Source organism: Phalaenopsis equestris, unplaced genomic scaffold, assembly GCF_001263595.1.
Source record: "Phalaenopsis equestris unplaced genomic scaffold, ASM126359v1 Scaffold000579, whole genome shotgun sequence".
NCBI classification, from domain to species: Eukaryota; Viridiplantae; Streptophyta; class Magnoliopsida; order Asparagales; family Orchidaceae; genus Phalaenopsis; species Phalaenopsis equestris.
In genome coordinates this window covers 161112-178561 of record NW_018165019.1, presented here as the reverse complement: position 1 = coordinate 178561, position 17450 = coordinate 161112, and the positions used below count along the sequence as shown (strand labels likewise).

At 33.7% G+C, this 17450-nt stretch overlaps 1 protein-coding gene across 1 annotated transcript in view; it reads right to left on the bottom strand.

The window, feature by feature from the left end:
- Positions 1-17030, bottom strand: part of LOC110029492 (tRNA-dihydrouridine(47) synthase [NAD(P)(+)]-like) — a 44752-nt gene extending 27722 nt beyond the window's left edge. The window contains exons 1-6 of the mRNA XM_020731801.1: positions 17002-17030; positions 14247-14517; positions 13048-13164; positions 12717-12950; positions 11301-11556; positions 10947-11209 (exon numbers count right to left, since the gene is read on the bottom strand). Coding sequence (XP_020587460.1) covers positions 10947-11209; positions 11301-11556; positions 12717-12950; positions 13048-13164; positions 14247-14517; positions 17002-17030 — 1170 coding nt within the window. The remainder of the gene's footprint in view (positions 1-10946; positions 11210-11300; positions 11557-12716; positions 12951-13047; positions 13165-14246; positions 14518-17001) is intronic.
- Between the last annotated feature and the right edge of the window lie 420 nt (positions 17031-17450).

Sequence of the window (17450 nt, the reverse complement as noted above, 5' to 3'; positions counted from 1 at the left end):
TTGGCCACTGGTCGAAGGAGCATCGTTCGTGACCTCGATTGCCTCGGCTACTCTTCTGATTTTACCAGAATCTCGGGTTTTCGTATCCTTCCTTGGTTTCAGGACATTAGAAAAGTGCACCAGAAGAAGCTTTCGGAATTCAAAGAACGATGGGATGATTCCATCTGGCAGGCTATTAAACCATCGGAGCGCATCTTCCTTCAGCGTGGTTAAGAACAGCCGGCACTTCATGGTGTCATCGACCTGCAGAACTCCAACTGTTGACTCAAAGAGGAGAGGTGGTCGGTCAAGTCGCTTTTCCCTTTAGAGGAATCAAAGTAAGGAATCCTGAGCTTTGTCAGGGATATTATTTCTAGAATTTTTCGGGAGAAAGCGCTACCCATGACCGATCGAGCGAGCTTTTCTACTCAGTCTGTCCGATATTGGACTGTTGGCTTAGATGCAATGTTGTCTGTCGAGTGGGAATCTCCTGGCCCTTCCGTTGGCCCGTCACCGAGCCAACCGTGGGGTGTTGGTGGATTGTCGAGGGTAGCCCTCTAGGAGAGGGTTCCCCAAGACTCTTCATTGGCGGCGATCGGAAATTCAGGATCATGATATCTCGAACTGGTCAATTATTTGTGTTCGCAGTGCCTAGAACTCTTCCTGTATGTCTCGGGGTACTGTCTCTCTATTGAATTCCATTGGCGCTGAATCTTTCTACAGAGATTCTCTTTCATAGTTGGCTCCACTACTCGTTTGAGGCATGTCCACACTCACCGCACCAACTTTTAGGATGTTGAATCCTAAATTGCTCTTCGTGAACATGCCTTGAGAGTTAAAACAGAACAAAGGAGAAAAGAAATAGAGAATAAATCAACAATTCACTACAAAGAAAACGGGGAAAGGGGTCCATTTATTTGTTCTTTTGCCTCTTCTTATAGCGGCGTAATTATACAATTACAGAAAGAATGGAAGAATTATAGAAACCGTTCATAATATAATTAATACTCTAATTAATCATAAAGAATTTATGCAATATTTGTATTACAATTTGAATTTGAATATAACAATAATTGGCTGGTCAACCAACTTGAATTCGGTCGACTGAGCTGACTGGCTAAGTGTCAAATTGGCATGTCAAAGTAAACATCGGTCGACTAAAACGTTCGGCCTAATGGCGATCTCGCCCGCCATAGTAAAAGCGGGTCAGCTGACTAGCTTGCTATCAAAGGAGCTTGAATGTGTCTTGGTCGATTGAGACTGAAGGCGTGGTTCGCAATTGAATCTCTCATAATAATATGTCGATCGTATGTTGAACGGTAAGATGCCTTGATTGTCTGGTCGTCATCATGGTTGTTCAATTGCTTTGAGATTTGTGCTGACAGTTTCGGTATATACACTAATAAATGATAAAACTTGTCAATGATTTCACTAAAGATTATAACATCTATGTTTGAGCCATGTGTATAAGACAACAAAAAAGTAATTATAAAATATTATTAACTTTGAGAAAAAAATAAAATAAACAATATAAAAATTATAATAACAAATATTACTAGTTATATTGTATAACTTATTAAATGTTAAAAATAAATCCGTCAAAGAAAGTTACTCAATCCTACTTTGACCAAATCTGAAATTACGAGTAAAAAACCAAAATAGTCCCCAGAATATGAAGAATGTCCAATTTAGTTTCAGCATTTTAGAATGCTCCAATTTAATCTCAAACTATTAAAAGTTGCTCCAAATTGATCTTAAATCAAATTTTTCGTTACATTTAACAGTGGTCTGCATGAATGAAAGCGAATTTTTATTTTTTATGTAATTATTCAAAATTTATGTGGTTTGTATATAAATTTCTCTTTTATTTGTTATTGAAAAATTATAATTTTTAATTTGCATAATAAATCTTTTCACAACAATTACCACTTTTTTTTCAAATAAAATTTATATATATATATATATGTATATATATATATATGTGTGTATGTATGTATATATATGTATGTATGTATGTATATGTATGTATGTATATATATGTATGTATGTATATATATGTATGTATGTATATATATGTATGTATGTATATATATGTATGTATGTATATTTGTCATCAATCATATAATTTTATTATTCACATACATAATGTTTTAAGCATAAAATAGATTCATTCATTATTTTTTCAAGTTAACTTTAACTATTTTAAAACACAATCTCTAATAAATAATATTAAAATAACAAATACAATTGAAATTCATATAATTTCATAATGAGTAAGTTCTTACTGCATAATTAATGATTATTTTAAAAAAAATCACAATTGTTGTGAAGAGATTTATTAATGCAAATTGAAAATAATAATTTTTCAAAACTAAATAAAAAAGAAATTTATATACAAATCAAATGAATTTTCAATAATTACATAAAAGACAAAAATACCCCTTCAATTCATGTATGACATCGTTAAATTTAATGGAAAATATGATTTAGAAACAATTTGGAGAAAATTTTAATAGTTTGGGGAAAAATTGGAGCATTCTAAAACTCTGGGACTAAATTGGATACTTCTTAATAGTTGGGGGACTATTTTGGGCTTTTAAGCGTGAGATTGTCGAGGGTAGCCCTCTAGGAGAGGGTTCCCCAAGACTCTTCATTGGCGGCGATCGGAAATTCAGGATCATGATATCTCGAACTGGTCAATTATTTGTGTTCGCAGTGCCTAGAACTCTTCCTGTATGTCTCGGGGTACTGTCTCTCTATTGAATTCCATTGGCGCTGAATCTTTCTACAGAGATTCTCTTTCATAGTTGGCTCCACTTCTTGTTTGAGGCATGTCCACACTCACCGCACCAACTTTTAGGATGTTGAATCCTAAATTGCTCTTCGTGAACATGCCTTGAGAGTTAAAACAGAACAAAGGAGAAAAGAAATAGAGAATAAATCAACAATTCACTACAAAGAAAACGGGGAAAGGGGTCCATTTATTTGTTCTTTTGCCTCTTCTTATAGCGGCGTAATTATACAATTACAGAAAGAATGGAAGAATTATAGAAACCGTTCATAATATAATTAATACTCTAATTAATCATAAAGAATTTATGCAACATCTGTATTACAATTTGAATTTGAATATAACAATAATTGGTTGGTCAACCAACTTGAATTCGGTCGGCTGAGCTGACTGGCTAAGTGTCAAATTGGCATGTCAAAGTAAACATCGGTCGACTAAAACGTTCGGCCTAATGGCGATCTCGCCCGCCATAGTAAAAGCGGGGCAGGTGATCTAGAATTTTTCGGGAGAAAGCGCTACCCATGACCGATCGAGCGAGCTTTTCTACTCAGTCTGTCCGATATTGGACTGTTGGCTTAGATGCAATGTTGTCTGTCGAGTGGGAATCTCCTGGCCCTTCCGTTGGCCCGTCACCGAGCCAACCGTGGGGTGTTGGTGGATTGTCGAGGGTAGCCCTCTAGGAGAGGGTTCCCCAAGACTCTTCATTGGCGGCGATCGGAAATTCAGGATCATGATATCTCGAACTGGTCAATTATTTGTGTTCGCAGTGCCTAGAACTCTTCCTGTATGTCTCGGGGTACTGTCTCTCTATTGAATTCCATTGGCGCTGAATCTTTCTACAGAGATTCTCTTTCATAGTTGGCTCCACTACTCGTTTGAGGCATGTCCACACTCACCGCACCAACTTTTAGGATGTTGAATCCTAAATTGCTCTTCGTGAACATGCCTTGAGAGTTAAAACAGAACAAAGGAGAAAAGAAATAGAGAATAAATCAACAATTCACTACAAAGAAAACGGGGAAAGGGGTCCATTTATTTGTTCTTTTGCCTCTTCTTATAGCGGCGTAATTATACAATTACAGAAAGAATGGAAGAATTATAGAAACCGTTCATAATATAATTAATACTCTAATTAATCATAAAGAATTTATGCAATATTTGTATTACAATTTGAATTTGAATATAACAATAATTGGCTGGTCAACCAACTTGAATTCGGTCGACTGAGCTGACTGGCTAAGTGTCAAATTGGCATGTCAAAGTAAACATCGGTCGACTAAAACGTTCGGCCTAATGGCGATCTCGCCCGCCATAGTAAAAGCGGGTCAGCTGACTAGCTTGCTATCAAAGGAGCTTGAATGTGTCTTGGTCGATTGAGACTGAAGGCGTGGTTCGCAATTGAATCTCTCATAATAATATGTCGATCGTATGTTGAACGGTAAGATGCCTTGATTGTCTGGTCGTCATCATGGTTGTTCAATTGCTTTGAGATTTGTGCTGACAGTTTCGGTATATACACTAATAAATGATAAAACTTGTCAATGATTTCACTAAAGATTATAACATCTATGTTTGAGCCATGTGTATAAGACAACAAAAAAGTAATTATAAAATATTATTAACTTTGAGAAAAAAATAAAATAAACAATATAAAAATTATAATAACAAATATTACTAGTTATATTGTATAACTTATTAAATGTTAAAAATAAATCCGTCAAAGAAAGTTACTCAATCCTACTTTGACCAAATCTGAAATTACGAGTAAAAAACCAAAATAGTCCCCAGAATATGAAGAATGTCCAATTTAGTTTCAGCATTTTAGAACGCTCCAATTTTTCCCCAAACTATTAAAATTTTCTCCAAATTGTTTCTAAATCATATTTTCCATTAAATTTAACGATGTCATACATGAATTGAAGGGGTATTTTTGTCTTTTATGTAATTATTCAAAATTCATTTGAATTGTATATAAATTTCTTTTTTATTTAGTTTTGCAAAATTATTATTTTCAATTTGCATTAATAAATCACAATAGTTGGGGGACTATTTTGGGCTTTTAAGCGTGAAATTACTTGCATTATTTTTTTTGAGTTACTAAAGCCTTAATAATCCAGAAAAATTGATGCATTGACAAAATTCAGATAAAATGTATTGCCTCAATTAATATTTATATAACATAAAAAAATAAATTAACAATTTAAATTAAATAAAAAGTATAGCATAATTTATGTTATTATATGGAGTCTGATTATGTTGATAGATTGGTCACTCAAAGCTCTGCGTTTTGCTGATCAAAGTAGACGGTGAGTTTGCCCGAGAGATAGGGGTTGAAACTTTGTATTGGTTTCAAAGGAGCAGTCCCGAAAAAAAAATTATTTCTGGTACCGAGCGCCACAGTGCCCAAATGCAGCGTCTCAGCATTTAAAATCAGGTTCAAATACAAGTCCAGAAACATGGTGCTCGACACACCAACACCCGAAGGTCAGCACCATAGTGCTAAAAGAGGGTGTCTCAACAACCAAGCCCTCGCAACAGTAACCGCATTTGGGTAGTTCAAGGCTTAAAATTACATCTTTGTTGTTGAATCTGTGTGAAAAGGTGTCGGATTTTGAAGTTTTTCTGTGTGAAAAAGAAGAAAAGTTGTGTTCTTGAGCTCCAAATTGCAAAGAGGCTTGAGCGTGGTGTAATTTGCACAATTCACCTCATTTTTCATAGTTAATTTTTTTGTGTAATGTGGCTCCATAATTTTTTCTCGTTCTCAGGTTTCTTTACTTTAAATTTTGGTATTTTTTTGTATTTTATGTGAGTTATTGATTTGTGCGCTTCTATTCTAACTTTTGTTTCTCATCTCTCGAATTGATTTTTCATATCTCTTCCCCAACAGGTAGTATCAGAGCAGAGATTCTGAAGTTCTTTAATTCGAGTGGGAGTGATGACTGATTCAATGGTCAAACTTTGTTTTCTGAAAAATATAAATTAAAGATTTGTTATATCAAAAAACTTTGTATTTATTACTGGATGGAATATATTTAATTCGAGCCGCAATATATGACTCTGAAAGAATGGGAATTTCCTGATCGAACATCACTAAGTCCGACTTTTACTTTCCTTGTTTGTTTCTTTCAACATTGTGAATGAGAAGATTGTTATTGATCTCATGGTTGCACTAACAAAAAATATATGAGAAGCATTCAGCTTCAAACAAAATTTTCTGATGAAGTTATTCAATATGAAGATAGTGGATGGTAGCTAAGTGATTGAACACTTGAAAAACTTCAAGACTGTGACTAACCGGTGGTGTTCTGTTCATATCAAATTTCATGATAAGGTAAGGGCGTTGTTACTCTTATACTCATTGTCAAATAGTTGGGATGGACTACTTACTGCGGTGAGTAACTTTTCAAGTAATATAAAGTTAAACTTTGATGATATTGTGGGTTTAGTGCTTAATGAAGAAGTTCGCAAAATGAGCGGTGAAACTTTAAATTATGCTCTAAATGTTGAAACAAAAGAAAGGCATCTAGATAGAAACACAAGCGAAAAAAAATTTAAGTACAGATTAGAGAAAGAAAAAGATAGAGGTGTAAGTTGGAACAATAGGAAGAAAGGTCGATTTAAAAAGAACTGTAAAGCTCCGAAGAAGATTGATGGTGAAAGTCCAGAAAGAAAATTTTCTACAAATGCCTCGATATGAAATTCAATGTGACTCCCTTATTTTATCCCTATAAAGTATTAAATCATGGATAGTAATTTTAGGTGTCTTTTTTTTATGTTTGTCCCAATAAAAATGTGTTCAAAAAATACACTTAATGTGATCTAAAGGTGTATTTGGGAGATAACAGTGCATACAATATTATTGAAAAGAGTAATTATGATATCATACTGTGTCAAATACATTAGTTTGAAAACTGAATGAAGTAGCTGGAAGGTAGGGGTATGTGATCACTTGCACCGTAGGCTTGGTCAACTTTTCATGTTTGAAGAGAAATCTAATTTCTATGAGTCAACTTGCAAGGTAGGGCTATGCGATCACTTGCACAAGTGAATTGTGAAAAATGACTAACAATGCAATGGTGATGACTCGAGGCAACATTAAAGATACACTTTATCTATCAATAGATGTTTGAATCCACTGGAGTAGCAGGAACAAAGGTTTATACAGGTTTCTAACACCGTAGGCTTTGTCAAATGATTGAGAAATGTATGAAGTCCCTTCTTTCTAAAAATAAACTTTAGGGTTTAAAGTTTATAGACTTATTTTTTATGGGGATCGTATTTATAGCAAGAAAAAGAAAATTTTTTTCTCTAAAAGTGATTCAAAATTGAAGCCTCAAAAGCTGAAGTTAGTGCATATTGATGTATGACGTCCTACTCCAGTTCAGTTTATTGGAGGTTCTCTATACTTTGTCACTTTCACTGATAATCACAATAGAAAGGAATGGGTGTACCACTTGAAACATAAATCTAAAGGGTTTGATTTGTCTAAAAGGTGGAAAGGCATGTTAGAAAATGAGAGAAGCTTGAGGTTGAAGTTTCTTATATCAGATAATAATGACAAGTATCATGATTAGATATTCAGAAGTTATTGTGCTTTAGAAGGAATCATATATGAGTTCACTATTCCAAGTACACCATAACAAAGTGGTGTTGTTGGGCTCATGAATAGAACCATCACAGACTGTGCCAGTAGTATGAAGTTGCATGCAGGTTTGCCAAAGCAGTTATGGGCAGAAGTACTGAACAATGCAATTTATCTAATTAATTGTGGTCTGTCGGTACCATTGAATGAAAGCTTACCTGAAGAAAGTTGGAGTAGAAAAGAAATAAATCTCTCACCTGAAAGTATTTGATTGTTCATCATATGTTTATGTTGATGTGGGATCCATAAGTAAGTTTGATTCAAAATCTCTCAAGTGTGTTTTTATTTTGTATGACTAAGATGAATTTAGTTACAAATTCAGGGACTATCAGAATAAAAAATTTATTAAGAGCGGAAATGTCACTTTCAATGAAATAAAGATATACAAAGACAAAATAGAACTCATGATTGTCCATCGTTTACCTTTGAAAACCCCTCAAATATGTTGAGGTAGAAGACTCGAGTCGTCAAGAATATTAAGAAAAATAAGGTTCTTAATCTGATGAAGCACAAGAAGTCCCTCAGATACATGCTACTGAAGTCAAAAGGTCCAGCAAAATCGCATGACTGATACAGATGTATTCTCCTTCAATATGTCATTTATTGTTGATTGATAGTTGTGAACTAAAGCGTCGTGAGGAGGTCACTCAAGTTGATGTCTCAAAAGAGTGGGAATTTGTCATGAATAACAAGATGTAATCACTAGTGTCAAATTAGACATGAGAATTAGCAGAATTATCATATGAACTCAGGGGTACTTTACCTTTAAGAAAAAAATCATGTATTGGGTTTGTGGATACTTCCCCCGAAGAAGAAAAAGAGTGTTTTTGAGTTACAAAATGCAGAGAGGCTCGTGTGGTGTAATTTGTACAATTCCTCTCATTTTTCATAGTAGAATTTTTAGTATGGTGTAGCTCTGTAATTTTTTTCCTATTCTCAATTTTTCCATATTAAATCTTGATTTTTTTTGTATTTTCTATAATATATTGTTATATGATTATGTTCTAAGTTTTGTTTATAATCTCTTGAATCGGTTTTCCGTATCTCTTCCCCAATAATTTCATTAATAAAAGCACCCAAAGTTATAGATATTAGCTCAGTTAATATATATATATATATATATATATATATTATATATCCTTATTGTTTTGTCTCATATTCCAAAGAAGTTTGGAATGATGACAAGTCTGAATTCTACACAACAAATGGATTTGTGATTATTGTTGGATTAAAAGAAATGTTAAAATGAAAAAAAAAAAAAAAAGAAAGAGAGAACTGAAAAATTTCTGCGAGCAATGCACAAGTCGCATTACCCTGTTCTGATCATGTTTATTTCAATAATGTATATTGTTGCTGCTGCTGTTACTGTGCTTTGACCTTATTTCTTACCGTTAGGAGATTAACAACCGCATTGAATTAGCTCAATGTCTTATGCTTTTAATTAACTAAATGGTACAATAAAATGTAAGAACTGTTCATCTTTGTGCACTTCTTATTCCTCTTATGAAATATTTCTCAATTAATTGTATGCATGGCTATTAAGTTTCTTCATAAGCTTAAAATAGTTAGTGTTTTGCATCACATTCTTTCTCTTGGTGCATAGTTTTCTTGCAGCATCTAGATTTGAATTTCAGCTCTCTTTGTTATTAAAGCTTCAAAGGAGGTTGCATATGTTATTCACTTATTAAGAAATTATTTTAATCCACAATTTTTTATTACTTTTATTTGCTTCATAAATATGGTGCTTCACAATGCTATGCATGATCATCTATGTGGAAAGATACTATGATGAGGTATATTGTTATATTAAGTATTGTTTACCCTTGTGACTTGTTGATTGTCATTGCAAAACACAGAAGTACTGAGAATTGTTTCCTCTTAAGTTAAATTTCATCCTCACTTTGACATAAAAAAATTTGGCGTATCAAGAATGTTTTGCAAAAGGTCTGACTAGTTGAAATTTCTTCAATGATCATATTTTTCCTAAATATTTCGTAAATCGTTATTGTCTATTGCAATCCATTAAATGATCTAAATTTATAATAACATTATTGGACATTTTATCTTGAGAAAGTGTCGACATGAAGGGAGGTCATTCACTGTTAATGAATTGAGAATGCCTATTTGATAAAGATTGGAGTTATCATCAATAAGAATATTAAAACTAAAGAAAGTTACATCATAGTCACCTAGAAAGCATCTAATAATTTTTTTCATTCAGCTTGTCGACATACTCATTTTTTGTTGATAGGATAGCCATTTAATAATGGATTGTAATGATATAGCATTGATGCAAGCAAGAAAATATCAATATATATAATAATCTTCTAAAGTCTCATTAGTCAAATAATTTAAGTAATCTCATTCAGAATCTGCACTAATCCATCTTCACCCGTTGGTTCATTTTCTTTCCTAATTCTAAGTATGAATTCACCAAAAGGACCTTTTTTTGCTATCATATTTACATGCAATTTGAAAATTGTCATAAGGTTACCATAATATGATTTTACCATGTTGTAGATAATAGTAAAACGCATCTTTATACAAGTTTCACAACTGGTAGAACTTATCCAAAGTCCCCAACAGATGCAATTACTTTACGTCCAAAATAAATGGAGTTGCTCATAAAATCTGAGTTTCTTGTCTAAAGATTCTATAGTAGATAGTTTAACCATAGGTACTTCATCACAAAATATAATACTTAATTTTCTGAGCAGTTTCCATCGTAAATGTAGTTGGCTATGACTCCGCATCAACAATGGCTAAAGAGATCAAATATCCAACCAAAAGCCTTCCTGTTCGCCTAGGCAGATCATATTAGCTTTTATAATATTTTCCTATTTGTAACTAAGACAATTGTTGTAATAGTATGTCTCTTTCATGGACCTCATTACCTGAATTCATAAACTATGCATTATTTCCTTAATAGTGTGCCTCTTTTATTTATGCAAGCAAAACCTCACATGAATTCTTATTATAATTTTTATATTATTATCCTCCAAGTTATTTTCTATCCATATGATGTGTTCTTCAGCTTATCATTCAACATAAATTGAATGAGTGAAGAATAAGTTTTTTTAGTTAAAAATTAAAATATAATAATTTCATAATACTCATAAATTCCCAAAAATTTTCATAATGATTTTGTTGACTTAAAAATCTTATCAAAATGCAAAAGTTTTACATGCAATAAAACCAGTAAATTGAATTAATTCTTGCAATATTTTTAATCAATTTAATAATAAAAGCTAATAGTATGAAAAGTAAAAACGAAGCAGTTAGATTTTAGAAAGTCAACCGAAAAAAACTACTTTAGTTAAAAAACAGCACTAAAGGCATACTATTATCATGCATAGATGTAAATCGCCTATTCAATTTGGGGGCTAAATATACTAAAATAAAATTATAAAAACATAGCTGCCTATCCAAATGTTATTCTACTTACTATTCTTAAGAAAGCAGAACTAAAATCACTTGCTCAACAGATAGCTTTAGCAGGAACTAAATACAACTGAAAGAATTAAAAATTAATACCTGCAGGAGATTAGTGCAAACAGCCATTTCTCCACAAGTGATTTCAGCCCCAAAATTTTTGCAGATCCTTCTGAAAGGAAGGTTGCCAACAGTAGTAAGAGGTGCAAGGTAAAGCTTCCCTCTAAAATCAACAAGTTTTTTCTCCCTTGCAAGAGGCTTTATACTCAAATCAGATTTAGAACACATTTTAATGCTTGAGGCCCCTTCACAACAATAAGGCAAACTATTATTTGGAAGATCATTTTCCCTTTCACATTTACCTACTGAATGAACAAAATATAAGTCAGTTAAGAACATGTGCCACCTGAGCTGCAACAAGACAAATCAAAATAGTAGAAAAGATAATAATTGTACCCTCACCATAAGTTGCTTCAATATTTCCATCAACATGAGATTTTACCTTCTTCGGACGTCTAGACTCATAGAAGTCTGAAGAATCGCTTGAACATTTTGTTTCTATAGCCTTCCCTGGAGATTGGCTCATTTCATTCGCATTCATAGAACGAGTATCATCAACTTCATCAGCACAAAGATCATTCAAAACAATGGAATTTTCTTGATTGGTGTCCAACTGACCATTTCCTGCCTTCGACACAATACTTTTGTTCCCCTGCAATGCGCAACTGTAAGAGATGGAAACCAAAAAAATAAAACAGCACTGTTTTCGAAGTTGCTATTTGCAAAATAGTTGATTAGGGTTTCACTAATTTAGTTTAGATAAATTTTAAAAGAGCATGGAACAGTAGCAGACTGAAATCTTTGACTCAAAAAAAAAAGCCCACGTAAACAAGATAATGAGTGAAAGAAAACTAAAACAGTTTTAAATATTATCCCAGGTAAAACAAGAAAAATTTAGTAGTGATGAAACTATTAGATAAAAAGGAAGGGCAAGAATGTTTGAAAAAAAAAGGATAAAGTGTAAACTTTCATGGGAATGCAATAAATCCATTTTAATAATCATCTTTATAGCTACTAAATTTATGAATGATTTTTACCAATTGTTGTGAAATAAAGTACACAAGGCACAGTTTATGAAGCCTAAGATGGGTCACAGCACATAATCTTTGGAATAATATAAATTCTACTTCGGTGAGTATGAACATCGCTTCTCGGAAAAGATGAATTTTTCTTTTAAGAAACAAGAAGACATATCCATCGCAAAGATACAAAATTAAGATCATTGAAATCATTTTATTTGCATTGCAGACAAAAGAAAATTACATGTATAACATTCCAACCCAAAACAGGGATCAACATACGCCGCCAAACCATTTTTGAAACAATGGACAAAAAAAAACGCAGAAATTTAATTATGCTTGTATGAAACATAAATAATTTATACAATTCAGTTAAGTGAAGGATAGCGTGATAAATTAACAATTCTTGTTGGCCAGAGATGATAAACAAAAGAAGCTTGAGAAAGAAAGGGGTTTAAGAAGCTGCAAAGAGAAAAGCATTTCACGTTCCACCAACGCTTGCTCAGAAGTATTTGATGATAAGAATGGCATGGAATCTTCGTACAAATAAGCTGTAGGTGATTTGCAGATTGAACGGTATAAATTCAATATAAATAATTAAGGACAGCATTTTAAAAATCTACCTCAAAGAAAGTGTAAACTAGTGTAGCACAAAGAACTATATAAAGAACAATGCGCAAAATTGACAAGTTGATGGCACAAAAGAAAGGTTAACTAAGAGCACTGCAAACAATTAAGATAATTTGAGCTTGAAATTAAGCAAGCTGATCAAACTTTATAATATTTTGCATACCTTTAACCCCAGGGCTTTGAGTTGAGAATCTGCCTTGGTAAAAGAAAATTTATTTTTCCACAAAAGCTTTTGCAAATCTTTCTTCAGAATATTAACCTCAGAGTTCTTCTTAGAAATATCCCGATTTTCTAAAGTCTGTTTTTGATGTGTATTTAAAAATCTGCAAGTTATTCCATACGGGCATAACCCTTCAAAAGTAGCAAAAGGACAAACCCCTTCAAGATCTGCTGGTTTCTGCAGATAAGATTGTCATTACTTTCATCATTACAGACTATAAAACATTATTGATGAGACAACAACCATCATATGAGTTTGTATAAGAAAAAAGCACCTGAGCCAAGAAAGCATTAATATCATGATTAAAGCGGCAACTTCCACCAAATCGACAATCTTCTGTCCTACCACTTTTTGCAACCTCAGAACAAATATGAACAGCAGATTTTTGTTCCTGGATATAGTGTAAAATTGAAGTTCAATACATTCAAATATTATATGGAAATGAATAAACTGTCAAAATAGTCCCCTCACTATTTACATGGGACCATTTTAGTCCGAGAATATGCAGAAGTGTCAAATTAGTCCCAAGACTCTTTTAATATGAGCTGAAATAGTCCCCAAAAAAGAATATTTTAGACCCCATTAAAAAAATCTGGGGACTAAATTGGTATTGTTATAGACTCTGGGACTAATATGGCCCCCTACAAAGAGTTAGGGGATCATTTTGACACTTTTCCCATAAGGAAATTGCATAAGATCTATTAAACATAACACCACACGGCCAAATACAGATGCATTAAAGCTAAACATTAATTTCAATACAAGATGGACCTGCTACACATTTTGCAACAATAGAGTCAAGTTGAATCCAGAAACATACACACAACACAACAATCACAAACAAACTGTCATTAAATAGTATATGAGATTGATTGATAGTTCCATGCATTGACACTAGTAGCATCACAAAATGAGACCACAAACAAATGCATGAAATTAAAAGGATATCGAATATAAAGCATGGATACTACTAAAAGTATTAAATACAAGGTTGCCCAAATGGAAGTATGAAATAATACATTCACAAAACATGACATTATTTTATTATAGAAGTGGTGCAACGCCTTATTGTTGTGTCCTGGCAAAGATATTTATCAATGCTATTTATATATATATGTTCAAAGAAAAACTGAGTGAATTATTTGGTTGGTAAATAAGTAAAGGTCTTCCAATAACCAGAATTAAAACAATATACAATGAAACTTAAGGACCATATTGCCTTAGTAGTATAGCTTGTATGGACATCATACCTACAAACAATGACCCCAAATTAAAGCGCATAAGCATAAACAAGAGGATAGGGAAAAACCCAAAGGTTGGCACAAGTATATTGGTACTTATCGAATAATTCTTGATTGAGAACATTTGTACTTTCAAAGCTGTTTTCTAATGGCCGCTAAACTCAAAATAACGCAGAAACATAAATGATGGCAGAATACGTTGCCAAAAAAAAAACGATTCTTCAGCACTGACCTGCTTCCGCTCTCTCTTAAGCTGCCGCTTGGACTTCTTCTCCTTGACCACGCCTGAAGGAGCAGTTTTCTTCTCGGCCACGTCATTGCCGGCGTCTTCTTCAATCTTAGCCATAAAAGCCGTTCTCGAAGGAGGCGGGCGGAGATATTCAGCCTTCACCGGTGCTATCGCCTTAGCAGCTTGTTCCTCCGGTGTTCGAAGCTCCGCGGCTAATTTGGGGGAAGGCTGATAAGGGTTTTCAAGTGGATAACCGCCCTTGTCTGGGTTAGGCCTTCATTTGCATCGGCAAAGGGAATTGGGTCCATGGCGAAGGAAGGATGGAACAGATTCAGGTGACAGAGAGTGACCGAAATTAGGGAATTAGTAGGGTTTTGACTAAAGCTCATTTGTATCGGCAAAGGGAATTGGGTCCATCGCGAAGGAAGGATGGAACAGATTCAGGTGCCAGAGAGTAACCGAAATTAGGGAATTAGTAGGGTTTTGACTAAAGTTGTACAACCAATACAGCCCGCCGGCGGATGGATTTTGGTGCCCTCGAGTATGCTGGATTTCCTATATCCAACCATCATGATTGAAGTGCCGGACAGTCGGACAGATATAGCCAATATTATTTAAGATCGTTCATACTAGATGTATGCAAATGCCACTTTACTGATCTTAATGGATGATCATTTTACAAACAAAAGAATGTTAGCCTACTATAATTCAAGTAAAGCATATTGTACTCAACATTAGTTATTATGGACTATCCACTTATGTCATATCAATGTTCACTCTTGCTTTGAAAAAGTATGTCTTTAAGCAACTTGTCTTAATTGAGTTCTTCTCAAGTTGATGTTATATTATTTAACTGGTAGTTGATTAATGCATTATTGTCCCACTCATATGTGATTGGTAATATTTGACGTCGATGTTAAAGAGTTTGTAGCAATTTATAATGATTCATAATAGCCGTAAATTTTTTTTTAAAATACATTTTTAAAAATAGAGTTTGGATTGAGAATATAATCAATTTTATTTGTTACTTTTTTATGTGTGGCAATGTGTTCTTTTATGTCGTTGTTAGTTGTATAAGTAACAATGCATTTTGAGTTGTGGAGGATGAAGAAAAAAGGAAAAAAAAAAAGATATTTTATAGCTTTTGTTTCATGTATCCTAAAAATTCATAGTTTTCAGGTGGTGGATTACATTTCTGGATCCAATTTTGAGAAGTTTATTGGCACGAGAAGGATGTGTAAGCCTTGGAATTTTAACATGTTGTTTCTCATGCAATAGTTGGTATCAGAGCTGGAAAGATGCCACCTTGAAGGAACCAACAACGATCATTGTAAGGAGTGTTGATAGGAGATTTGAGAAGGGAAATTAATCATTGCAGCAACGTCTTGCCAAATTTGAGCAAAGGGAAGAGGCTGAGAGGCTGAGAGGCTGAGAGGCTCGAGGCTGATGATATTTTACAGAGGCGACCCCAAGAAGGGTCGGGGCGGGGGTGCTGGGGGGAACAAATGCCCTCCCTTAAATTCTAACTTTTTACTTATATGAGAGGGTAATTTAGTCTTTTGTCCCTCATGAATTATCATTTTTGCCCCTTCTAAAATATCACTTTATCTTTCGTTGCCCTAGCCCCTCCAATTTTGGGTCTGGGGGGGTTGTTTCCCCCCTTCCCTCTCAAAAAAGGGTCTGGTATCGCCCTTGGATATCAACAAGTCCAATGAAAATTCTAGTGATGATGAATCGGGTAAGAAACCTTGAAAACAGCTTAGACATTGAGTCTTTACAAATTTTGGAGTCGAGGTAGATATTCTAGACTTTGAATTGTAATGGGACCCTGATGAGTTCATCAAATTGATTACAAAAATTTCACCTGATTATATTGTTAAACTTGTAATGATCAAGCTAAAAAAAAGCCTATATGTGGTGGGAAAATTTAGAAGGAATTTTTAATTGTGACGAGCAAAGCATGACTATCATCTGGGCAATAATGAAGAAAAATTACAACAAATGATGCCCTAAGATCAATTTTTGAAAACCCGCCACTTTCAACAAAACCATTTAACAATAGAAGAATATGTTGTTAAGTTTGAGCATTTATTGATTTGGTGGAACCAGAAGAAACTACCATTGCATGATTCTTGGGAGCTCCAACCATCCATTATGAATGTTCTGCATTTACATTCTTATTGGTCTTTCATGATGTGGTTAATTTTTTCTATCAAATGACCTCTAGTTGAGCGGATGATTCCATTCAAAATTAAGACAAAAGCATTTCAGTAAGCAATACTAGAGCGAGGCTACTTGTAAATGTTTTAAGTGTCGTGGGTTCAAACATATTGCATCCAATTGTTTGAATCAAAGAGTTTCTTTTATTGAAGAACTTGAAAAAGACATAAAAGATGATACAAGTAAAAAATTTGAAAATATAGTCGTTGGTTCATTAAATATCACTAAATACTAGTGAAGATGATTCATCATTACGACACAATATTTTTTCATTCACATTATAATGTACAAGGCAAGGTGTGTCAATTAATTATTAATAGCTAAAGCCATGAGAATGTGGTGGCAATACCATTGGTAGAAAAGCTACGATTAAAAATTGAGGGTCGTCCCCAATCTTACAGGTTATGATGGATTAAAATGGGAAATGAAGTGGGCGTGAACATAGACTACTTGGTCCATTTCTTCATTGGGTGTTTTAAAAAGAATGTTTGGTGCAGTGTGGTGGACATGAATGCATGCCCACTTTTGTTGGAACAACCTTGGAAATATGACCACAGGACCATCCATGATGTAGTTGCTAATACTTATTCATTAATTCATAATGGAAAGCGATTTGTTTTAACAAATTTGATGGAGAGAATAGACAATTTAATCTAGTCAAAGTTTATGGTTGAAGTAGAGGTTACAAAAAACAAATTAAATTCATATTCTTTATTTCTAATTAGAGCTCTGCAAGAAACAAATCAAAGCTCTCTACTGGTAGTTATAGAGGAAAATGAAATAGATTCATCCATTCCATAGGTAGTTTATCCATTTGAACAAAATTTTCAGGATGTTATGGTAAATGAAGTACATGCTAGCCTACCTCCAATTCATGCGAACCAACACACAATATACTTTATTTCAAGTGTTGTAATTCCCATTAGACTTGCTTATCATACGAGGCTTGATGAACGTGAGGAGTTGAGTTGTTAGGTGGAGGAATTG